The sequence below is a fragment of the Protopterus annectens genome, chromosome 11.part0, assembly GCF_019279795.1.
Source record: "Protopterus annectens isolate FY-2018-M chromosome 11.part0, PAN1.0, whole genome shotgun sequence".
NCBI classification, from domain to species: domain Eukaryota; kingdom Metazoa; phylum Chordata; order Ceratodontiformes; family Protopteridae; genus Protopterus; species Protopterus annectens.
In genome coordinates this window covers 1,548,745,321-1,548,771,578 of record NC_056745.1, presented here as the reverse complement: position 1 = coordinate 1,548,771,578, position 26,258 = coordinate 1,548,745,321, and the positions used below count along the sequence as shown (strand labels likewise).

The window sequence follows — 26,258 nt, the reverse complement described above, 5'->3', positions numbered from 1 at the left end:
GTGGGCAGTTTCTTCCCCGCGCTTTCTAATAGCAATGCACATTCCAGGGAAGTCCAACATGCTAGCAGGCAAGCTGAGCAGAGCAATTTTAATGCCTCACGAGTGGTCTCTCAATCAGAATGTAGCGGAAATTATTTTCCGAACATGGGGTCCTCCTTGCTGTAGTCTCTTTGCCACTCCCATGAATGCCAAGTGCAGCAACTACTTTACCCTAATCCCCCCTCCGGGGAGACACCGAGACACACTTGCTCATGATTGGCCCTCAGGACTTCTGTATGCTTTTCCTCCATTTCCTGTCATACCCAGAGTCATTCAGAAAGCACAGTACTCGAGAAGCAGGATAATTCTCATTGCTCCTTACTGGCCTCGCCAAGTTTGGTTCCCCTTCCTTTGGCCTCCTCTTTAGGACAAGCCTTGGACTCTGGACCCAGTGCCAGATCTGCTGACTCATGTCAGGGCAGCTTAATCCTTCTCTCCACACTGTAAAATTGACAGTTTGGCTGCTCCACTTCTCAATTTAGTCAGGCTTCACAATTTCACTCCTACAGTTAGACATATTTTAATGTCCTCTCATAAAGCTTTCACTAGAAAACTGTATTCTAGCAAATAGAAAAGGTTTTCCTTTTGGGCTCAAAACAGGAACATTGATCCTTTCTTTGCACCTATCCATTCTATTTTGGAATTTTTGGCGGACCTCTCCAGCAGGTTTCAGCTGCAGCAACAGGGTTCAACTCGCTGCAATGTCAAATTTCCACATTGGTGATTCTGTCTCCAACTTAATGTCACACAGGTTGTGTACACCCTTCTTAAAAGGTGACTCCTTATTAAGACCTCCCTTTAAGGAACCCCTTTCTCCCTGGGATTTAAAATTTGTTCTATCTCACCTCATGTTACCACCTTTTGAGTCCTCATCATCTTCAGGCCTCAAGTTCCTTTCCTGGAAGACCTTGTTTCTAGTGGCTATAACTTCTGCTAGAAGAGTAACAGAGTTGCAAGCTCTTTCTATTAAACCGCCATATTTGATTTTTCATAAGGCTAGGGTATCCTTGCGAACTAATCCATCTTTCGTACCCAAAGTCTCTTCTTCAAATAACATAAATTATTCTATAGCACTTCCAGTGTTCTTTCCTAATCATAGCAACAAGGCAGAATACAAATTACATCAACTAGACATCTCAGATTCTATTTGCATAAGAACAAAGATTTTAGAAAATCTGACCAATTATTCTTATCCTTCTCTGATGCGAAAAAGGGGTAGCTCAGTTTCTAAAAGTACTATTTCCAATTGGCTTTCTAATTGTATTACATTCATCTATACCTCAAATCACAGAGATTTACCTTTCAAAGTGAAGGCTCATTCCACTAGAGCAGTGGCTGTGTCGTCTGCTTTTCAAGCCAGAATTCCCATGGCTAATATTTGTGCAGCAGCTATTTGGACCACTCCACACACTTTTGTCATGCATTACACAGTGGATTTGGCCTCCAGGGACAGGGCCACCTTTGAGTCCATGGTGCTTAAAGGTGTACTCCCGTGAGCACCCAGGGTAAAGGTGCTAGGGACACTGTCCCAACATTGTAAGAATGAAGGCTAGATAGGACAGCATAACATAAAGAAGTTATGTACTCACCATAACGTTCCATGTTTGTTGTCCTTCTCGCCGTTCATTCTTACGAACCCTCCCTCCTTCCCCCTGCCAAAGACTCCTTGTGGACCTGGTGGATGTTTTTACTACCTTCAGGAGTTCTTTGTTTCAGTTTGTATCGCCTTCTATTGGCTATAGTATATATTTGTAGGTATGTGTGTTTATATATATATATATATGTATGTATATAGTGTACATATTCAGTAGTAACAGCAAACAAGATCTGGGGAATTACACCACTACATTGTGGGATACCTTCTTGCCACAAGTCAGGTTTGAGACTATCAGCTATGTATTCGGCCGAGTTGGAGCTGAGAATCGGCTCCGAACCCATCATTGTAAGAATGAACGACGAGATGGACAACAAACATGGAACATTATGGTGAGTACATAACTTCTTTTTTTCAAACTTCACTTCAAACAACCTCTGATTTGATCAGGTCTCCCAGGTATCCCACCAAACCAACAAATACAGGGCTTAAAGCAAATACAGCTCCTGTACACCCAAGGCTCTGTGGGACCAGTACCTAACACATTACAAGGAAAGGGATTCTACTCAAGACTTTTCCTTGCCCCCAGAAAGGAGGGTACCTGGAGGCTTATTCTGGATTCGTCCAGGCTCAGTATATTTTTGCAGGTACCAAAATTCAAAATGCTAACTCTTCAAAAACTGCTGTCCATGACTTCTCCCAATGCTTACATTGGAAACCTTAGATCTAAAGAACGCATACCTCTGCATTCCTATAGAAAACTCTCACAGGAGCTTCCTGTACTACAGAGCAGGTGTGACTCATTATCAGTTTTGTGCTGTACCCTTTGGCTTGTCTACTCCAGGGTTTTCATAAAATGACTTGCTGCAGTGATAGCTTTCTGCAGGTCAAAAGGAATTCAAATTTATACCTACTTGGACAACTGCCTCCTTCAGGAAACAAATCTAGAAAAACTCAAAACAGATCTGTTTTACATTCAAGAGATCCTGGCTTCTCTGAGGTTTACCATCAATACCCAAAATGCTCAGACCACCCAACGAACAGGATTGTGTGCCTGAGGCCATTGCTGGACTCTTTCCTTCAGAAAGCCTTCCTCCCTCTGGACAAGGTTACCTTTCCAATCTGGTACTTCCAAAAGCTTCTTCTCATGAACTATCTAAATGTGCGGTACCTCAGAAATGTGTCGTGCCAACATTCCCAATACCTCAACTGCAGGATGAAACTTCTCTCCTGTCTCAGAAAAGAATTTGCCTGGTAGGCTTGAAACTGCTTCCTCAGTCCGAGCCTTCCCTTCAGCTTTATTCCTCAGGACCAAACTCTGACCACACATTCATCAGAAGTAGCCTGGGGAGCACACTACAACAACTTACAGACTCAGGGCAGATGGGACTCCCAGTTAAAGAACAAACACATCAACATAAAGGAACTGTTGGCAGTCTAAAATGTCTGAATGCCTTCAAAGATCAGTGAAAACCAGGAGTACTGCTACTAAAGGTAGACAGTACCATAGTTATGTGGTACATAATCAAACGGGTGGACTCACTTTTACCCTCTTTGCTGCCTAGCCATAGACCTCTGAATAACTGCAAACTCCCTAGCCCTGCACCTCATGTCTCAGTACCCACCCGAAAAACCAAATCAACTGGCAGATTATCCAAGCAGGAGCCTGTCAAACCCTTATGAGTGGCAACTACATCAGGAAGTTTATCTCAGTATCACCAAAGAATGGGGTGTGCCAGAGATGCACCTTTTTGCCACAAAAGAAAACGCACGCTTGAAAAGGTTTTGCTCATGGTCCAAGACAAGGGCAGCCTGAAAGGACACACGTCTTATCCTTCCCTGGGACAGGCCCTTTCCTTTATGCCTTCCCCAATCCCCTTGCTTCTCAGGGTGTTAAGGCCTAAGATCATTCTGATAACCCCAGAGTAGTCAAGGCAGAAATGGTATCCTCTAATGCTCAGTGTAAGCAGGAAGAAACCTTGGTTGCTGCCCCAAAGAGTAGACCTATTAACACAGTTCAAGGACATCATCATACACCCCAACCTGAACACTCTCAAATTGACAGCTTGGATGATACATTGACCCCCTGGATGGGGACAGCCCTAGACAAACAGATCCTGGACATTCTTAAAGAAGCCAGGAGGTCTAGCACAAGGAAATAATAATCCAAAGGTAAAAAATGCACCAATAAACTGTAAAATACAAAATGAAAGGTGCCTTTTGTACAAGGAAATCTTACTCTGCCAAATGGAAGAGATTCACTATATAGTGCAGACAAAAGGGACAGAGCCCATTTCAAGCTCAGATGCCGCTGATCCTTACATACTCATCAGGACTTTTGACAAAGGACTTTCTTATTCCTGTATCAAAGTATATGCTTCTGCAATTTCTGCTTATCTGGCTATTGAACCCCCTCTCATGAAACAGTTCCTGAGAGGGGTTATTCACAAGATACCTGAGAAAACCTCTTGTTCCCCTGTGGGACCTCAGTTTCATTCTGGAGAAGCTCACCTTCCCCCCATTTGAACCAGCTGCCTCTACAGATATCAGATTCCTGACCTAGATGACGGCCTTTCTGCTAACCATTACTTCCTGTAGAAAGGTTTCTGAGCTTCATACCTTTGTGTGTGAAACCTTCCATCATTTTCCACCCTGACAAAGTCTCCTGTAGAACCGGCCCTTACTTTATGCCTAAAGTGGTCTACAGAGATCTCTTTAAACCAGACCATCCACTTACCTTCTTTCCTAACCTCCAAAACAAGGGGGGAAGAATTCTCCATATATTGGATGTGTTTAAGCAATTGCATTACTGCTCAAGCTGAACAAAAAATGTCAGGAAATCTAACCAGCTTTTTGTGGCCTTTGCCTGTAGATCCAAGGGGAGACCAGTTTCCAAGCAAACAATCTTCAAATGGATCTTGCACTGTATTCTTGTTTTGCTACAACCATCACATGAAGAAGCCATCAAACTCTGTGAAGTTTCACTTCACTAGGGCTACTGCTACATCTTACAGCCTTTCTTAAATGGGTGGCCACTAAGGATGTTTTTGAAGCCGCTACTTGGTATTCTGTGCATACCTTCACCAAACATTATCACCTTCCAACCTTCTCCAAGTCCAGAGCAGGGTTTGCCACTCTGTCTTGCAAGGCATACTTTCCTGTGCTTGACTTTGTCTACCCTCCGCTCAGCTTTGGGAGTCATCCCATCAGTTAGGACTGTAATAGTGCAGCACAAAGAACATAGTACAGTCGTGCACACTTACTATAAATGTAGATGTTAAAGCGTATTCACTGTTGCAGTATTCTTTCCCTCCCTCCTTCCTTCCTCTCTTGAGCCATGAGTTTTTGGTGGACACTCTCCTCTGTAGTTCTAGCTTGTTCCCTCCTCCTATTTAACATAGTTTGAAGTTTCTGAGCATTAGACCCTTGACCTTAGATTCTGGTAAAGGGGTTTCCTGTCTATTAGAGCAAGAAATTACTGAGGTTGTGGTGCTGGCTGACCCCCTTTATACCTGGATGTCTTGACATTGGTCAGGGTATCTGCTGGCTTCATGAAGAGTAGAAAATTCTCTGGTAGTCAGAACTGCCAAGGGTATCCACAGCAGGAAATCTCATCAGTTAGGATAGCAAAAATGAATACACTGAAACATCCACACTTATGTTAAGTGTACACAACTGTACTTTTTTGGCAACAAGCGCAGTATGTATAATGGCCGAGCCGGTTCTGAGTGGTCGGAACCGAATCCCATTCATCAGGAATGAATGAAGATCGACAGCAGAGACGGAACATTATGGTAAGGATGGAACCTTTTTCTTATTAATACTATATGTGTGCTGATATATTCATTTTTTCAAAGGCAGTTCAGTTTTGCATATGTAAAAATGGGACAGATACTGCAGCAAGCAAAATAAACTACTCTTGAAGTGTTGCAGTTAAATTTGCCTCAGTCTATCCATCTGTCTATGCTGTTAACCTACTTTTTATCATCTTTGATTGACCTTGACTGCAACTTCCACATTTACTAGCATGTGAAAAAACATACTTATTTAATTTCTTTACTGATTACAAAATGTTTTTAACATTAACCTTTTTTTTACAAGTAGTGTTTAGTTTTAGTCGTATAATATCTAAAGGGAGACCCAAATTATTATTATTAGGTTTCCCAGTATTTAAAAATCATGCCAGTAGAGTCCTTATTGTCTTGCTTAACCATAGATGCATCCCCTTAGGAGTTGTGTGCCTTTGGGGTAAATTCAAACCGTACTTTAAAATCAGTTTGTACTAACTCTTCTTTCTATCAATCACTTCCTGTGTTATATTATCAGCCATCCCTGTTTACTTATTTACATTTGATTACCGGGTAGTGTCCGACTGGGCCAGTGGCCCATTTTCAGTAGAGACCTGGGGAGAAAAGCTCCAAAGAAGTTACACACTTAGTACAAAAATGTGAGTGAGTACCATCAAAAGCGAAAAGAGGTCCAAGTAGTTACAAACAATATATCATAAGCAATCAACATTGAATAAGAAAATACATTAACAGTCATAATTAAATAAAAATCAAACAATGTTATATATTTTTATTTATATAAAAGACTAACTGAAATTGTGAGTATCAAAGGAAGGTGGAAGTCTCATTGCCAAGAGGACACGAGGCTAAGTGAGAGTATTGCAGGTAGACAGTGAAGGAGGGTAAGAATAGATTAGCCTGGGAGCACAGCCAATGATTTGAAACATATTCTTTTAGGGCCTGTTTGAAGTAATGTGTATCAATGATGGATAGTATATGCTGATGGAGAGAATTTCAGTATGCGGCAATTTTGTGGCAATATGAGGAGTCTCCATGTGAGTTATGGGTTTTGTTAATTTTAAGCAACACTTTATCAGCTGATCTAAGTGACTTAAAGTTAGTGTAGGGTTGAACAAGATCAGATAGAGCTGGAATATGCTGTCACCTTTATACATGACTATATGGGCAGTAAATATTTGATTTAGCATTAGTAAGTTAGGGAGTTCTAACCAGTTCAGATGGTGAAGGGCAGTGGAGTGATTTTATCGTTGTGGTTGATTTGAGCAAAATTGGCTATTTTGTTTTAGCAAGCTTTGAGGTTATTTAAATCTGATTTGCGAAGGTTGGTAAATATTTGAGAAAAGTAAAGTAGGGAAGATAAGAGGTAGGTTTTAGCTGTTGCAAGTCTGACGTAATTGGTGAAATAGGATTTGGCCCTGTAGAGAGCACCAGGTTTTATATGGACTTTTTAAATTGTTAGTGCTATATGTTTGTCAAACGTCAGTCCATTGTAAGTAGTGACGCCTAGAAGTTTTGTTTGTTTGGGTTCTGTTTTAGTGCTATTGGAGGAAAAAGTAGAGGTGGTTGGTTATTTGTTATTGAGGTATTGTAAAAGGGTTTAGTATGGGTTGATGGACTGCTAAGTAGTTTTCTATACTTTGGAGGGCAACCTGAATTTTTTCTTGAAGTTCAATGATAGTGTGGCAGAGCAGATGAGGGAGGCATCATTAGCATATTGTATGATTGAGGCAGGTCAAGCAACAGAACTTCGGTCATTAGTAAAAATAATGGGCCAAGGATAGATCATTGTTGGACTCCTACAAAGATGGGAAGCTGAGGGGAGAGTTTATTCTCCCATAAGGTGGCTTGTTTTCTGTTAGAGATATAGCTATGAAACCAACCCCTAGGGGCTATATGTATGAATATGCAGTACTCTATGGACAGTAAGGATTCTTTTGGGGTGATTTCTAAATATTGGGAGATTTTTTTAAGCACCTGTATTAAATTATCACTTAACGCTTAGACAATATAGATTAACAGAAAAGAAAACAAACCATAAATGTTATGTTGTCCTATCCCGCCGTAATTCTTGCTGGTTGGGGTTCAGAACCAAGCATCAGTTCTGACTCAGCCAAATACAAAAGCTCGAGAGCTTCCACTGGCTCGAGGCTAACCCCCTATCCCATAATGAACCAGGTAAAATCCCCAGATCTCATTTGCTGCTGAAGCAATCGAGAAGTTTTCCTGCTGGCTCATTGGGTAAGTATTCTATTTAGTTGGATTTTTGTGAAAACTTCCTAAGATCCAATTAGTTTTTCGCTATCCATGTGCAATAGAGTTCTGGTGATCCTTTTTATCATAGTGTACTGCCCTTCTCTGCTGTTATCAAGAGATCCATTTAAGTTAGAGGGCTCTCAGCGGCCCATTTAACTTAGGGGGGATGCTTCCCTTTTCCCTTGTGTGTTTCTCCGTTTTGGAAGAATCCTTTTTAGTTAGAGGATTCTTCTTTTATCGTACTTCTACAATAATCTTTGTTGTGTAAAAAAAAAAAAAAAAAGAGTAGAGTTGTTGGTTAAGGATTTTCTTAGAGTAGTGCTAGTTTTGCATTTTATCTTTCTATTTTTTTCTTCTGGTGTGCTTTACTTGGTTACGAGGCTCTGTAGTTCATGTGTTAGAGCCATGTTCGTTGATGTTCTTATCTTATTATACTAAAGAGTTGTTTATTTTGACTTGTACAGTGCATATTTGTGTCATGTCGAAAGAGAAAGAGCAAAGAGAACATAAACAGTCTGGGTTTAAGAAGTGTGACCAATGTACCTAGAAAATGTCCCTTACGGATGGTCACACTACCTGTGTGTGTATTGTCTCAGCGCCATCCATTTTCAGGATCCTTGAACTATTTGTCATGGATTTAGCAGTAGAGTGCTTCAGGAGTGTAAAAACAAATTAATGGTTAGAGGCTTACTTGAAGGGTCCTTTCCAGGAATCCTTAGAGATGTCTCAGATCACCAAGCCTACTTCACCATCCTCGTCTCATTCGAAAGCCTCAAAGAGACCTGCCACTGTGACTTCAGCTTTGGAGCCACCGAAGAAAATTGTTGCATCAGAACTGAGAGCTCTTGGCTCTGATAGCCCAGGATCATCCTCTTCGGGTCCATTAGTGTCTGCGGAGCCAATAGAGGTACCGAGCAGGAGACAGTCTCCTATGTTGGAGCCGGTCACCCCTATACAGAGATCACCCAATTTGGAGAGGGCCAGTTCTCCCTCATTATCCTCCCATTCCTCCGGGAGTTTATCTGATGATGACGTGAATCGGGTGGTGAAGAGATTGCTTAAAACTCCGGCACTGGTAAAAGTTTTATCGTCTCCAACCCCAAAGGATTCGGGACCGTCTAAGGCACCAACTCCAATTCCTCCTCTGACTCCTGTGGTGGTTTCAGAGCCAGAATGTGGGTCGGATAGTGGAACCGTCAGTACCGGGACCTCCTTTAGGATCATCGGTTCTGCCATCTGTTTCCGAAGTTGTCGGGTCTTTCGGATCTCGAGGAGTCTGGGAGCCAACACTCACCTGTTGGGTCCGGGGAGGGGAGTCGTCGCGAACAATTGTCTGAACCGACCCTACTCCTCAGTGCCTCAGCAAGGTTGAGCTCGGCTCCTACATCTTCGAAGCAGAGGATCTCTTTGGTGCAGAGTGAGGGAGCATTTGAGCTGATGGAGAGAGTGCTGTCATCCCAGACAGCTCCACTCTCAGAGCCATCTTCTCTTCCCTCACAGGCGCCGATGTTAGTCTCTTCATCTTCGCCCACTCCTTCCTAGCATAGAGATCCAGAGTCCCAGGAAGCCCCTGCGGGCAGCATCATCTCCTCCGAAACTTCACCAGAGTATCCCTCTGAGAGGAATTCCCTCGGAAGAGACTGTGCAAAAGGAAGCACATAGACTCCCCTGAGTCGGTTACATCGGACACCGATCTGGATGAGTCCAAAGGGTCCTCACAGTCCCCCTCTGAGGATGTCTCTTTTGCTGACATCCTTGAGATCATGAAACAGAGGGGTGGCTGGAAGCCCAACAACCCTTCAGAGGACGCATCGGTATACCTGGAAGCATTTGGATCTCGCCCTTCCACCTCCTGGGTGACTCCCTCCTGTGACCAACTACTTAACGTTGTTTCACATAAGGCCTGGACTTCCCCTGATACAGTGGAACTGGTTCCGTGGAGGCCAAACAAATTTATTACTGCCCCTACTGAAAAGGGGTTTCTGACCAAAGGAGTCTCTGTAGATGTGATGGTGGTGGCGACGGCCACTAAGAAGGAGTTATCGGAGACCTCCTCATCTGTTCAGCCTCCCAAGAAAGAGTCACGGACTATGGACATATAGGGAAAGCGTGCTTTTTATTCAGTGGCCTTTACACTGTAGTCGCTGAACTACCTGACCCATTTTACGAGGCTTCAAAGGGATCTCCTCAAAGAGCTAGGAGATACCCTTCAGAGTTCTGTAGCTTTGAAGACTGCAGACATAGTTTCCTCACAGCTCTCCACCCTCAACTCCACTGTGAGTTCTTCCATGAGACTGATTTCATATGCAGCCAATGGAGCGAGCAGAGCAGCAGCTACAGGAATTTACTTAAGGAGACATTCCTGGATGTGTCTTTGCAGTTTTGCTGAACCCTTCAAGTCTTCCTTCACCAACTCCCCTTTTGATGGTTCATCCCTTTTTGGGCCAAAGTGAAAGATATTTTGACCAGGTGCGAGCAGGAAGGGAAAACCTTGTCTGCCACTGGGAGTCCGTTTTTTCGCCACATCTAGACCTTATCCCAAAGGTCAGAAAGGTGGGAAGATGTGGTTCCGCAAGTCCAAAAAAGGTTTCTGTGATGCATGTTGGTGACACTTCCCCCAGGGGCAGAGGGGGAGGTGCTAATGGAGGATGCTGACCTCGCGGCAGAGGGGGGTCTGCAGAATCAGTGCAACAGAGTGACGTTCTCTGAGTGACCCTTCCAGCGCTCCTGAAAGGAGGCCTGCCTGCTCTTCTCTGGAGGCAGTCGGGGGATGCTTGTCACTGTACCAAAACGCCTGGCTAGAGGTCTCCCAAGACAGATGGGTACCAACAGTCATATCCAGAGGATATTACATACCCTTTTCTACTCCCCCTCCCATAGACCAGTCCATACCAGACATTCCACCTGGTCAAAAGGACTATGCAACACAAGAGATACTCAAATTGGTAGGAAAAAAAGTCATCCAAGATGTCCCCACAGACCAAATTGGATCCAGAACTTACTCAAGTTTCTTTTTAGTTCCAAAAAAAGACAGGACCAATGACCTATTCTGGATCTCAGAAAACTACACAAATCTGTAAAGAAATCAAAGTTCCGGATGGTGACACTGCAGTCAGTATTTCCCTTTATAGGGAAAGATGATCGGATGGGCTCAAGAGATCTTCAGGACGCGTATTTCCACATACAAATGGACAAGCGGTCCAGGAGATATTTATGCTTTCGGCTAGGAGCCAGTCATTACCAGTTTTGGGCCCTGCCCTTTGCTCTCACTAAAGCCCCCAGAGTGTTCACCAAATGCATGGCAGTGGTCACTGCTCACTTGAGACATCAGGGATTCTGTGTGTTTCCATACCTAGACAACTGACTCCTGTCCACCACCACCAAGCATCTACTTCTGCAGGCGAGGGACGAAACAGTGCTTATTTGCACTAGGTTAGCCATTAGAGTAAACTTAAAAAAGTCTGCCTTGTCGCCTTCACAGCATATTACTGTCTTAGGCGCAGAATTGGATTAAAAAAAGATGGTGGCAAAACTTACCCCAGAGAGAATTCAGTCCCTTCATCATCAAATCAAGATATTGCTAGCAAAAATAAGCCAGGGTTGTATTACAGGTTCTGGGTACCATGGCAGTCTCAATTCTTTTAGTTCCCCTAGCAACTGCTACACATGCGGGTTCTACAGTGGTTACTGTTTGCCCAGTGGTCCATGCAAGATCTGCCTCTATCACACCAGATAATCATTACGGAGTCATGCAAGAAAGATCTTCTCTGGGGATTACAGACAGAACAGTTATACCTAGGGCGCCCCTTTGTTTTTCCACACCCAACAGCAGTAGTGACCACAGATGCTTCCTAGATCGGGTGGGGGGGGGCATTATCTGGGAATGACAGCCCAAGGCTTATGGCAAGAACACGAGAGTCACTTGCACATCAATGTCCTAGAGATGAGAACAGTGCTGTATGTGTTACACGCATTTCAAGACTCTGTTCTGATTGCGATTCAAACAGACAACATGTCAGTGGTGTGGTACATAAACAAATAAGGAGGAACCAAGTCATATCCCCTCTGTCGAGAGGCACAACGAGTGTGGCAGTGGGTGGTCACTTCTCATTGTTTTCTGATAGCAACGCATATCCCAGGGAAATCCAACGTGATAGCGGACAAACTCAGCAGAGCGATTCTGTTGCCTCACGAGTGGTCCCTAAAATCAGAAATTGTGGAAGAGACCTTCCAGAGATGGGACCAGCCTTGCTACAATCTTTTCGCCACCTCCATGAATGCCAAATGCAGCAGCTGCCCCCCGAGACTACTCTATGCCTTTCCCCCTTCCCCTTAATACCCATAGTACTTCAGAAACCAGCACATTGAAAAGCACTATAATACTCATTGCACCTTACTGGCCTCGACAAGTTTGGTTCCCTTTTCTCTGGACCCATTTACTGGAGGAACCGTGAATTCTGGACCCAGTTCCACACCACTTGACCCACTCATCGGGAACGTTCCATCCAGAACCTGAAGTTGACAGCATGGCTGCTCCAGTTCCACCTTAGCCAGGTGTTACGAATTTCCCCTGCGCTTAAACATATCTTAGTCTCTTCCCACAAACCATCTACGAGGAAACTGTACTCAATTAAATGGAAAAGATTTTCTTACTGGGCTGTTAAACACAATATAGAACCTTTTACAGCTCCTATTACCACAGTTCTAGAATTTCTGTCTAAGCTTTTTGACAAAGGAGCAGCAACAGCTACTGTCATAGTTCAACTGGCAGCCATATTTAATTTTCATATTGGTGAGATGGGAACGCCTGTTATGTCTCACAGATTATGAAAGACCTTTCTAAAAGGTGCATTTTTACTCGGACCCCCGATCAGAGAATCTCCAACTCCTTGGGACCTTAATTTTGTGCTATCTGCCCTGGTTTAGCCATCCTTTGAACCCGCATAATCTTGTGATATAAAGTTTTTGTCCTGGAAAACTCTCTTCTTGGTAGCTATTATTTCTGCCAGACGGGTGTCAGAACTTCAAGCTCTCTCTGTATGCCCTCCTTATATAGTTTTTCACAAAGACAGCATGTCATTAAGAACTAATCCCTCATTCTTACCCAAAGTTTATTCAGAAAACAATCTAAATCAATCTATTGAATTCGCTGTGTTCTTTCCAAATTATACCGACAAGGCAGAGTATACATTACATCAATTAGATGTGCACAGACAGCTGCATTTCTGTTTGCATAGGACCAGAGATTTCAGAAAGTCTGACCAGATTTTTGTGTCATTTTCAGACAAAAGAAAAGGATTGCCAGTTTCTAAAGTAACCTTGTCTAAATGGCTTCGAGATTGCATCTACTTCTCATACAGTAAGAATAACAGACAATTATCAGGCAAAGTAAAAGGCCATTCCACGAGAGCGGTTTCAACATCCTGTGCTTTTCAAACTAGGCTTCCCATTGACTCTGTGCAGCCATCACATGGGTGAGACCTCATGCCTTTATTACTAATTACAGAGTTGATGTGGCCTCCTGGTGCAGGTCTTCCTTTGGTTCCACTATTGAGGAGTCTTTTTTTCCTAAGGCACCCTAGGGAAAGGTGCTAGGGATGCTGTCCCAACCAGCAAGAATTACAACGCGACAGGACAACATAACATTAAGAAGTTATGTACTCACCATAACATTCCATGTTTGTTGTCCATCTCATCTATCTTCTTGCATCCCACCCACCTTCCCCCTCCTTCGTTCCTGGAGGAACAGGTGGATAATCTTATAGATATGTATGTGGTTATGATGGTTTAGAGTCTGATTCTTCTTTCTATAGTCAGACAATCTGTATGTATTAATATGTGGGCATACTAAGTCTGTTTTCATTTGCAAACAAGATCTGGGGATTTTACCCAGTGCATTCATGGGATAGGGGTTAGCCTCGAGCCAGTGGAAGCTCTCGAGCTTTTCTATTCGGCCGAGTTGGAACTGATGCTCTGTTCCGAACCCAACCAGCAAGAATATAGGCAAGATGGACAACAAACATGGAACGTTATGATGAGTACATAACTTCTTATTACATTTTTCCATTTCTGTACATTATACATCACATATATGTTCTTTTTTGTAATTATCAGCCAAAAATTGCTGAAATCCTGCCTTCCTTTAAACCTCACATCTCCTGAACATTACTCTGCATGTAATGTTCCCACAATCTCCATTTATTTATATGTAATTTTCTCCTTCCCTTTTGTAAAGATCCATCTTCTAGTTGTTTTTTTCTTTTTTATAATATTCAGTACTTCAAATACAATTGGTTTAGACTTTGTTTTCCAATTTCTAGTAATTGCTTTTTTGGCAGCCAACACAATTAATCTTAGTAAGTCCTTACTATGTCAGGGCAATTCAGATAGTGTCCCTGTTCATACAAATCGTATCTTTAGTTACAGCCATTTGCTCACCCAATATTTCTGACAAAGTACTTTAAGAATTTTTAAAATTTACCAACTCGCGGTCGAGTGGCGTTCGAAAGACATGCATAGAATGGGCATGCCTTCGTTGAAGGTTGGGCGTCGAGCTGGCACCTGTAAAAAATCTACTGCCAATCATTAGCGGACCAGAGTTTCGCTGTGGTGACCCCTAACCGGGAAAAGCCGAAATAAGAACAAAGAACCAACTCATTACACTTCCAAACACATATTCCCAGTTACTTTTCTTCCTCATCACACCCCCAACATTTGCCATCTACCTGAGGAAAAATTCTTGAGATGTAAAAATACCTAGGCAAACACTTTCAAGCAAAGATCCTAAACTGTCTCAACTTTGTTTCATACTTTGGGAATCATACATATGTTCTTCTGTTGTTATCTTGTAAATTGCTTTTCCAGTTTCTCTTTCCAATCTTTTCTAATCTCGTCTGACTAATTTTAATAGTTGTCATGCAATAGTTTATATGCCCAACTATTTATCCCTTTTTAACAGCAGTTTCTGTTCTAGATTCAATTACAAAAGAAAAAAAAAAAGAAACAGAGCAGGTCTTTCACTTAAGATTCCAGTATCCCTTACTTTTTGCCTATACTCTGATATCAGTCCCAGGTAGTAGGGAAGGCAGTCTCTACCCTGTAGTCCAAATATATTCTTGAACTCATCTTACTCTGTTGCCTTTCCCTCCATAGATATTTGCTCCTGATACCTTGGTTCATTTGAGAGTTTTCTCCAGTAAATTTCAGACCCCTCTTGCCTGATTTTTGTACGCCTTCTTGCAGTCATCCCTATTTGATATCCTGTCTACATTCTCGTATTGGCTTAGTTCTTAGAATACTTCCTGTTACTTAATCAGTATAATGTTCTCTATGGTTGTTATTCTCCTTAAGGATCTGCATCCAAAGTCCCACTCTGTCTTTATTTCTTGAACGTCTTTCCTGCTTCATCATCATCCCTTTCCATTTTGAATTATGACCTTCTGCTTGTGTTGTGTGTATGAGCCTTAACTGTGTAGTTGTAAAATATCTCTTCAAGTCAGGTAATCCTAAACCACCTTGCTCTATTGGAAGGATCAGCTTATCCCACTTAACTCTTGTCCTCTTCCCCTCCTAGATAAATTCCTTCAACTCTTTATTATTGGCCACAACTTCTCCTCTGGTTGATAAAAATATGCCTGGCCAGTATGTAAAATTAAAGGGACTAAAACATTTTCACTGCTTATATCTTACTATTCATATCCGTAAACAAGAGCTTCCAGTGTCTCAGTTTTTGTGTTGTCTTTTGTTTAGTCTTTTCCCATTTGTCCTTAGCTGCCATGACAGAAGCCTTACTCCTGAATCTACCTCATCATATTGTGTTCCTGAACCAGTTGATGTGTGGGTACATAATTTACTGCTATAGAGTTTTATCTTCATTAATTTTATGTCCCAGAACAGATTTGAAACTGTCTCAAAGTGTTCCACAACACTGAGATATCCTTTTTCTGAATTTATCAGGTACAAAATAATATAATCTACAAATAAAGCCAACTTTTTTTGATTTCCCTATCAGTTATATCCTTGCATTTCTGAGTCCCTTATTTTCTTTGCCAGTGGCTCTAAATATAAAGCAAATGACAAAAGAGAAAGAAAGAGAACACCCCTGTCTGGCTCCTTTGTTCAAATGCAGCTTATCAGCGAGGAATCTCCCATTTTAATTCTTGCCTCCAATCATTCATATATTCCCCTAATTAACCTTATTACTTACTCTATTGAATGCTTTCTCTACATCAAGACCCACGAACAGCAGGGGTATTTTCTTACATTCTGTTTCGCTCTGGATCATCATTGTTTTGTTAATGTTGTCAAATATTTGCCTCCCCTCAATAAAAGGACACTGATCCATATCTGTTCATTTTGGCAGCACATTTGTCATTCTTTTAGCTAGTATAGACTTAAACATTTTATAATCATGGTTTAAAATTGAAATGGGTCTGTATGAAGCTGGGTCTAATGGGTCTTTACCATCCTTGGGTAAAACAGCCACCATAGCTTTCTTCTAAAATGTCGGTGCTTCCCCTTTTAAAATACTGTTAAACAATCTTTTTTCTTCCCTCCTAACTTCCCAACTTGTACAGGAATACCATCTATTTCTGGAGACTTTCCTGAAGATTGATTACACCCCACTGTTTTTATCTCATTTTCTCCTGCCTTGTTGAGCCTCATCCACCTGTAAACTTGGCATAATTAAGTCTTCCATAACCACATTTCTTTGTTTTGTACATATTTTCATAACATTTCTGAAATATCTATAAAAACTTCTATATGATCTTTGGTTATTTTTCTTGTTAAAGGCTATGGCAACAACACTTTGTATTGTCTGCTGCTCTTTTATTTCAACCCTGTTTTTAAACTCCATTTTCATTTTATCCCACTCACTAGCTATAACTTCTGAAGAATGCTTCTATCTTCCCTAGTAACACTTAAATAATTTCCACTAACCACTCCTTAAATTCTGTTATTTTTAACAGGTAGGTGGGAAGGCACCGGTGTCCCATTTTTACTTCATTACCCTGTATTTCTGTCTAAGCTTTTATTTGTGCATGATCTAAAAAAAGGTTATTGGATGTGTGTTGAACCCTTTCAATTAAATGCAGCTATTCCTGTGAAATATAATTTCTATCTAGTATAGCCCAGTTATTGTTCCTTAGAGAATATGTAAATTCTCTTCCTACTACTGGGTTAATGTCTTCCATACCAAATCATATATTTCTTCAAAAATCTACTCTGTTTTTTTTATTTTCCCTTCTGGGTCCCCCTGCTATGTCTTTGCTATTGCTAGTCAAGGGCTAGTCCCCACCTGTAAGTAATATTCCCTGCTGACAGCTGATTAGTTCTCCCCAATTTTTCTGAAGCTCTGTAATATTTTTTGATGGAATAGAAATACTCACCAGCGTAATTGCCTTCCCTTGCCAGTAGTCCCTTGCTAGCACAAATCTACCATTACTGTATTTTTTCCTCTACTGTCTTTGTTTTAATGAAAACCCTCAAACAGGAAACTGTATACATTTTCAAACCACTTCTATACCCTATTATTTGAGAAAAGACACAGAAAACCATTTACATTTTCAAAAAATTAAGTTTAACTCTCCAAGTAGGAGCAATTGCCCCTAATTGACACTGCACCCACAGGCATTACCTAACCTAAAATTAAGGTTATCCTTGCCAAAGTACATGCTACAGCCTATGTTCCCACTTATACTGACTGCTGACTGTTCTTAGCTTATCCTCTGTTCCCCTCCTAGAGGTGAATTTTTTCACTGAACTGATTGCCATTTTACTTTTATATTTTGCATTTCCCTCAGCAAAGAATACCCAGAACTCTCCAGATTAATTTCTTTTACCTGCAGACACCTAATCTCCATGGATTTTATAAATTTCACTCAGAACAGAATGTACAACTGTCTTCTTCTGTAAACCTGAATCTTACTGCGCATTTGCTAATCGAAATAAAAACAAGCTAATATCTTTGTATTTGGAAGAAACAGCATTTTTCACATCCTTCATCATTTTATCTTATTTTTAGAGCTTACTTGCTTACAAAAACACTTGATCTGATGTCTTTTCCATTAGTTCCTTAATGGATGGGTCTCTGATCTGACCTTACTTTCGGCCATGGCCACTTCCAGTCTTTGGATCTGGTGCTCATGTTCCACCCCCTAGCCATTATCCATGTGAATAGAATGAGCTACCTCAGATAGTTTGCCTATGTCAAAAAAAAAGCAATGTAAATTATAAAATATATCTGTAAGTTACCTTAAAAGAGCATGCAACTTAAATATTGGTAACCTGCATGAAGAAAGAGAGGCAGAAAAAGAAAATACCTTCAGGAGCTAGAGCCAGGTCAGTTTGATCCATCCTAGGCATTGCATCAAGTTTTTATTTGTATGCAATATTCTACAGGTAAGCTTCCAATGCTTGGGAATAAATTAGCATAATTTATCTATCTGTCTTTCTGTCTGTTCTTTATTGTTTGCGTTAGCCCCACTAAGCTAATGATTTATTTTCAGGGGAGACCCAAGTTAATATTTTATCCTACTAGGGGAAATTTGGCCAGAACATTGGAGAACTTCCCTGGTATGCTGGCTGGACGTATGGCTATTCATGGTAGGCTATCCCATCTGCTAGAAATTCTGCAACATTGATCAGTCGGTCGTCTTCTGTAATGGTAAATTCATAACACAGCAGTACTTTCTCTGTTTTGCCATTTGGACTTTCCACTTCACCAAGGGTATTCATACATCTTTCTATATTTGGACAATTTTCTTGTGTTGTCTTTGCAGACTTTTTTTTCAAGCTGCCAAGAATCATTACCAACTGTTCCAAATTTCCTACTCAGTCGGGGTTTTCAAATCAACTTACAAAATTTTTCTTTCTTCCCTTCTCACAGAATTGTGTCCATGGGATGTCTGTTAGATGATGTCCAGTGAAGAGCCATTCTTTCTCCAGACAAAATAGAAATATTTCAACATTTATTCCTAATTTTCTGTATTCAAAGCCAGGTATCTGCAAGGGACTTTACTAGGATTTTGAGGTATGTAGCATCGATGGTTCTCATGTTTCTCATGGCGAGATTCTGCTGAAGAAAAATCCATTGGTATGTCAAACCAGTCTGGAATCACTGCCTTCACACTTTCTTTTCATATCCCTTTTTTGGGATTTGTTGGAAAGGAGATTCTCTGGTGAGTAGACCAAGTTTCTTTTAATCCAGATTTCCCATTCTCATTTCTGACCCCTCAATAGCTTGTTACTACAGATGTATCAGTATTGGCATGGGGAGCAGTTTGCAAAGGGGTGAAAGTGCAAGGTCTGCAGAACCCGCACAACAGACAGAAGCACATAAACGTTAGAGAGATGTTGGCAGTGATCCAGCCTTAAATCATCTCTGGTCCCCAGGACACCTCCACCCGGTTACACAAGCAACACCACAGTGATGTGACACATAAGCAGGGAGCTACCAGATTGTACCATCTTTGCAGACTTTCTATGACAGCCTGGGAGGTAGCATTTCAGCTCAGGCTTCATACATTTCTGTCAGCACAAACCTTAACTTCAGACAACCCAAGCAGGAACAGGACAGACCCTCATGAATGGAAACTTTACCTTGAGATCTTCTAAGATTTAATCCAGCTGTGGGGAACACCACAAGTAGATTTATGTGCCTCCTCTCAGAACAGACAATTAAAGAAATTCTGCTCCAAGACTCATTGGAAACATGCTTGGAAAACAGATGTTTTCTTATTTTCATGGATGCCTGTTCCTGCATGTTGTTCTACCCTTTTCACTAATATCCAGAGTTCCAAGGAGGACTCCCCAAAGTTGTGGTGGTGACTTCCTTTTGGCCCAGGCAACAGTGGTTCTCCCATCTTTTCAGTCTGGCCAAGGGCAATTACTGCATGCTACAGACTGGATTTTCTTACACAAGACAGAGGTTGTTTGATATACTCCACCCTGAAAACATTCCAACTAACTGCCTGGATGTTAGGCACCTTTTTTTCTGAGGACATGCAGCAGTTACTAAAGGATTTGAAAAAAAAAACATACTAGAAAGTCATGTATATGCAAGTAGAAAAGATTTTCTAGTTGTTGCCACTCCAAGAAACAGGACCTTTTTCAGGATGGGCTGCCTGTTTTTACATTATTTGTGTGAATTACTGTCATCTGGTCTTTCTTATTTCAGTATCAAGTTTCATTTGTCATCCATTGATGCTTCTCTGCCATTAATTTTCTCCCTTTTTAACAATTTTCGGGTTAAACAGTTTTTGAAAGGGGTGTTGCATATCCATCCACCTAGAAAGCAAATGGCTCCTCCTTGGGATCTTAACTTTGTGCTTGCAAAGCTGTTTTTTTTTCTCTTCGAACCAGCTCATCAGGCTGAATTGAGGGTGCTAACACAGAAGAATATTTTACTCATTGCAGTCTTCTACTAAGAGAGCATTTGAATTACAAAAACTCAGTAAGTCAACACTACCTTATTTTTTCACAAGGACATGGTTTCTTTGAGAGCTAACCCTTCTTTCATGACTAAAGTGGCCTTAGGAGTTTACCTTGAGCTAGAGGATCCATCTCCACTTCTTCCCTGAACCCAAGAACAGAGGAGAAAAGATTCTTTACACTGTATATGTCCACAGGCAGCTAAGATATTACCTAGATAAAACTTAAGCTTTCAGGAAAGCTGATTAGCTGTCTTCAGTTAAGTTAAGAGTGAAGAACAGTGTCAAAGCAGAATATTTCCCGATAGATGTCATGCTTTTGCCTTTTGTAGTACTCACTATAATAAACCACTTCCAGGTAGGATTAGGGCCTATTCCACAAGGGCTTTGGCTTTCTGGAAAGGGCAGGGCTGTAGAAGTATTCTAGAGACATCAGCTTGGTCCTGTGTACACACTTCCAAAGCAGGACAAACTAGATTCCATTTCCAGGTCCAGAATAGGCTTTGTTATAACCATTCTGGACCTCCTGGATTCTCCGTTTATTTTTCTCCTACCTACTTAGTTTCTAAGCTGCAGTAATCAACTCAGGCTACTGCAACAATGTTCTTAATGCTGAACATAGCATATGGAAGGCGCATTAAAGCTTTGAAAGCTAGATGGCACTTTGTGTAGTGCCCAAACAGCTTATGCTACTGTAACAGTGATCTATTAGAACATCTACTGTTATGATGTTTACTTACACGACTGTATTTTGTATACACACCTTTAAATAGGTAGCCCATTAGCTGCTAGCTGGCCACTGTAAGCAAAAGTTGGACTGTTTGGAAGCAGCCTTTTTCCCTTTATCATACAGGTCTGCAAAAGTGGAATGGGTTGAGAAGTCCACCCAGTGCTTCCAAGGGCATACGATATTCAAAACCAATAGTTCTAGAGTTTCATTGTGGATACCTCTAGATTCTGTTGAGAAGTGTTTCTAGTCCAGGACAGCTAACTGGAAGGTGGGATTTTGATTCCAGGACGATCTCAAATTCTGTGCCAGGTTCATTTAAGAGAAAGTAGTTGCCTTTGGTCTGAGAACTTTTCAGAACATGTAGGTAAAAATACCTTGTAACTGTTTTGTATGTTTCCTATCAAAGAAGGGAATAATGATTCCATGGCTTTCTTGCTCAGTGGAGGAAAAAAAACTGAAGCTTTGCCCGACATTTCTTCATCCAGAGGCACTTGTGTATAATAATTAATTCGGTGTGAGGTGTGCAGAAAAATTGATTGCATCATTTTTTGGTTGCAGCAGCCATGATTTCTCCAGAAGCAGAAACTGAATGTGTATGATGTGAAACCCCAGTAGGGATGGTATAGAGCTGAATGTGGTCCCATGCAGGGAGTGTTGCCTTAATCAGGAAATGATGAAACTTCACTTTTTCCTGATTAAAAAAAAGGGCAGTAGGATAATATAATAATTTTTGCACTCCTTCTGTTTTAAGGTTACTGCCATGTTAAACTTTGTCTTAATTGAAGTCATTACTGAAGCATTTAGTAGCAAAGGTGATTTTATTCAGAGTGACAGAGCTAAATCTTTTCACATTTTTCAAGGTTTGAAGGAAAGTGGGGATATGTTGGGGAGTCTGTCTCAGCAGGAAAAGGGAGAGGTGAAGAGAGACAAAGCTGGTAGTGTGTGGATAGACACATGGGGTGTGTGCATCACTCCAGGCACAGGGCATTTCTCCCACACAGAGCTCCATGGGCATGCACATACCCATGTAACCCACCATGCCAAGGAATTAGGGTGTAACTTAAGCTGTAGCAGCAAGTTGCAATGTGACAGCTTCTGCACATCTGTTTCTCTGCCTTGTCCTGTAGGATCCAAGTCCTCACCTCTAAGAAGACCCCTTGTCTGGAGGAGTGAGACCTGATGAAAAAAGACACCAAGGTTTCGCATTTGCAGTGGCTTCAAGTAAACTGGAGCAAATGGATGCGCAGGGCCTCTAAGGTTAGCTGCAACTAACCCTGACAAGCATACCTCCCAGATGACCCTGATTTTGCAGAATGTCTTTAATTTTGCCTCATGTTTTTGCCCTGTAGGCTGTAAAAATGACTTTCTGGCAAGTCACTGAGGATTACAGAAAGTCTGTAATGCTTTACATTACTTATTACATCTTTAGCCTAGTACTAATCTGTGAATTTATATCTTTTTTCCATACTTCTTATTGTTCAGAAAATGCATGTTGATACAAAACCTGTTCTGTTGACTTTCAAGTAAATTACAAGTAATAATTTAAATTTGTGGGCCTTTGTCTGCCAGAATCATTTTTTGGCTTTGTCCAAAATTCTTGACCAATGAAGTTGAGATATGATGACAAGCCACTCCCAAGAAGATAAAAACAAGAGTTGGTAAAAGAAAGAAAGAATCATGAACTTGTAGAGGATAAGTCTTTAACTGGATTTCGTTCAGACTTTCTGAAGGGAGAGTCCTGAGAGTCATTTGTTCCATTTACCTAAACTCTGTTGAGTGGGCCACTTAAATTTGTCACTCTGACTCTGTGTCATTATGTGGGGGTTCCCCTTCCCTCAGGGTGCAGTGAAGTTCAAGTTTCTTATAATAGTAAGGTGGATTCAAGGGCCACATTTTTATGTATGTGGTTCTGATCGTTAATTTGTGAATGTAAACTACATTTGATTCAGTGCTGTTAAGAATTACTTACACAGAAGTCTCATCATTAATTGGTACATTTACTCTTGGAATTTGAATTTTATTATGGAAAGATGATCCTTAACTCCTATGACACTACCTTACACTGGCATGCATATCTTTTCTTGAAAGGTTCTGTTTTTGAATTTCAGAACTCCGTGATCTCAAAGTAGACTTTGCTCCCTTCCCTTATAATGTCTACCTTAAGAACCAATTCTTATGCAGAACTCCCATTTCCTGCATAAGACAGTTGCCAAGCTTACGCTTAAGTAGTCTTTTATTTGGTTGTCTTGTTTCCCTAAGAAGTCCAACCTCTGGTCTGCTGCTCTGAGCAAGCTATACCTTCACATAGCACTAAGTCATTATGTTATGTTGGAGAGTTGCAGTTCATACACACAAGTAGCACTCCCCCCCCCTGTCTCAAGGGCTTAAACAAGATGAATAGATCTTGAAGTAGTCTGCCTAGTCTGGCTTTGAATTTACATCTACTGATATTTTGCTAGATAGTAGCAGTCCATTCCAGGAACATATCAGTAGTAGTGGTGGTGCTAATTTCACTGCATGCTTTAGACTGCTGTCTACACAGTTTTGAGGAAACACTCTCCTTTCCTAAGAGGCTGTTATTGTAGAATGGATATTTTTTCTGAGCTTCTCACTCTTTAGGATGAATCTTCATGCATTTGTTGGATTTAAGAGGATTACAGTTAAGATTTAGGTGTCTTTGCATTCAGGTGAAGTTGAAAGATTTTCATATCTTGATCAGGCAGGGTAAGAGAGAGTCCTGCTTGACAATGACATATTAGGTGATCCCTCATTTGATTAAGAACCCTGCACAGTATCTCTTCCTACAGAAGTAGTTGGTGGGTCTTTTAGTCATGGAGGGGCTCATAGGCCTGTTCTTAAGCAGACTGCATCTGCTCTCTGCTTGTATCATCTCCCTTAGGTTACAAAAAAGCAGTTCCAGCTTATTCCCTTATGGGGTTCTTGCTGCTTTTGTTGCATAATTTTGAAGGTCTTTTATGGTGACCTGCAGACAGCATTGTCTAAAAAATCTGCTCAAGATTTGAGTATTTTCTTGCATGGTTGTTTCATGGCATTTCCTGTGGTTATCAGAAAAATATTATTTTGTATTTGATCTGGTCCTGTATACTGTTGAAATTGCAGATTTAGCTGTTTGCTGTTGAATTGTTTCTGTTCTGAAGACCTGCAGTGCATACTGACTTAATTTCATCTTCCTTTAACTGTTTGGGAGCCACTTCAGTGTGTATTAAATATCTTCTGGCTGAGATTGCCAAAAAGAAAATTGATTTTTTTTAATGTTGGTAACTCCCATTGCTCCAGCTGTTCAAGAGCGTCTCAGCCAGCAGGTCCCCATTCTCTACAACAGCAGAAGTATAAAGTGACTTTCATGTGCTCTGTTTTCATGTTTACCTTTTGTGGCAGGAAAAAGGCCTGGCCTGGTTCCTTCTCTTGAAAAACGTCCACCCATCCACAATCCTTTTTTCCATTTTTGCACAAGAGGTCAGGGTGTCACTTCAGCAGTGACAGTAATCTAGAACCAAGGTTTACACCACCGGGTGGCTAGCCCTACAGCAGTACTTCTTTCATACAACACACTCAAACGCATGGCCAGTTTAGTGTCCAGTCCACTTACTGCATGTCTTTGGAATGTGAGAGGAAACCGGAACACCAGGTGGAAACCCACAGGAAGACAAGGAGGACATGCAGGTTCTGCACAGAAGCCAGCCCAGACGAGAATTAAACTAGGGAACCTCTTGCTGTGAGGCAACAGCATTGTCCGTTGCACCACTGTGAGAAGAGTGCTGTTTGATATCATTTGTTAAGTTTCTGAAAGAGGATCAGGTCAAGCTAGAAGTCGCTGCTACAGCTGTTAGATAAAATGTAGGCAGACAAAGTATGGTGTAAAGCGCAAATGAAGACTAACTGGCTGAAATGCTGTTGAAGGTATGGAGTTAATGTACATACTTACATTACCATGAATACGTTTAACTTAATTCAGGCCTGTGGATTTCCTACAGGGTAAATCTATATGAGCATTGGTTACTAGTGTGGAAAGAGTTAAACTGCTCATATGTTGTTTATAATTATTCTTTATGGATTTGCTAAAATGGTTTATATTTTTGTGTGTTGTAGGTGAAAAGGACTTATCACTGATGCAGAAGATGGTTTTACTGGACTGCAGGAAGATACCATCTGACAAGCTGATAAACCATTGTCTATTTAGTGCTGTTTTCTTTAATGGTTGCAGGACGAAGTGAGCCAGAATGGTTAAAAAAGAATTTGCAATATCTAGCAGCAAGTAATCTGTGTTCATTGTAACATGGATCTAGAAAATTCTCTACAAAAATTGTGCAGCTACTATTCCATTCTGTCACCGCTGACTCAATTTCCTCACAATGTGAATTCAGTTTTTTTAGGTCAGCAATCCTGATTAAAATTACAGTCATGGATATATATATTTTTTTTTAATTTGAGGCATGCAACACGACTCAGTTTGCAACAGTATTTTTATATTGCAATATATTTCATTTAGGAAAGCTTTATTTCCACATTGTAAATATTGTGTATAAGAATATGTGTTCTGTAGGTGTATTATATGTGTAAATTAATATCTATAAGTTGTATAAATGAGTTATGATGCACTTGAATGTGGTTCTTCAAAGTATTAAGGTCATTATTAAAACCATAACAAAGCACTACACTTTCAGAATGTTAAAATGGATACTGTCTGTACTCATTATTAACACAGTAAACCATAGTTTGCTTAAAGTGCATCATAAGATGTAAAGGAAATTGGTTTAAAATATTTGTAGAGATATGTAAATATAATTAGATATTTAAAGTATACATTTTTATATTTATATGTTAAGTATCAAGACAGTCATGCTAATTTTTAAAATATTTTTCAGGTACTTTTGTTTTTTAAAGTCTAGTCCTGGGGTGGAATTTTGTATTCTGTAATGGGGAGAGTATTTTATTGATGCCTCTAAATTTTAACACATGGTTATTCAAGTGACTGAAGAAAATGGTACAATTGGCAACATTAAAAAATGCTTACTTGTAACATGTGTGTCTGTGTGTAAGTAATTAACACAGTAGTGGATTGTGACAGTAGTTGCTTGGATTCAGTTTATTATATAGCCTGTAATATTACATGTTGTGACCTGTACAAGGAATACTTCAGAAGATTAGGAGTTGTACTGTTTTTGTAGCTGGCATCTCTAGGTGTATTGGACACTCTGAATTGTCTGCAAGTGTGTGTTATGGAAGCACAGTCATGGCAGAGCTAGCCAGCCAGCAGTGTGTGGGTCTAGACGGTGGTCACTGTTGATGTGACATCCTGACCCCCCCCCCCCGGTGCATAAATGGGAAAAAGGGGGGTGATGGATTTTGGGCATAGAATCTAAACACTTCAATGGAAGACA

At 40.9% G+C, this 26,258-nt stretch overlaps 1 protein-coding gene across 1 annotated transcript in view; it reads left to right on the top strand.

The window, feature by feature from the left end:
* The window catches only part of TASOR2 (transcription activation suppressor family member 2), a 2,454,942-nt gene extending 2,429,045 nt beyond the window's left edge, over positions 1-25,897 (top strand). Inside the window, exon 24 of the mRNA XM_044088824.1 lies at positions 24,967-25,897. Coding sequence (XP_043944759.1) covers positions 24,967-24,970 — 4 coding nt within the window. The 3' untranslated portion in view covers positions 24,971-25,897. The remainder of the gene's footprint in view (positions 1-24,966) is intronic.
* The last annotated feature ends 361 nt before the right edge of the window (positions 25,898-26,258 follow it).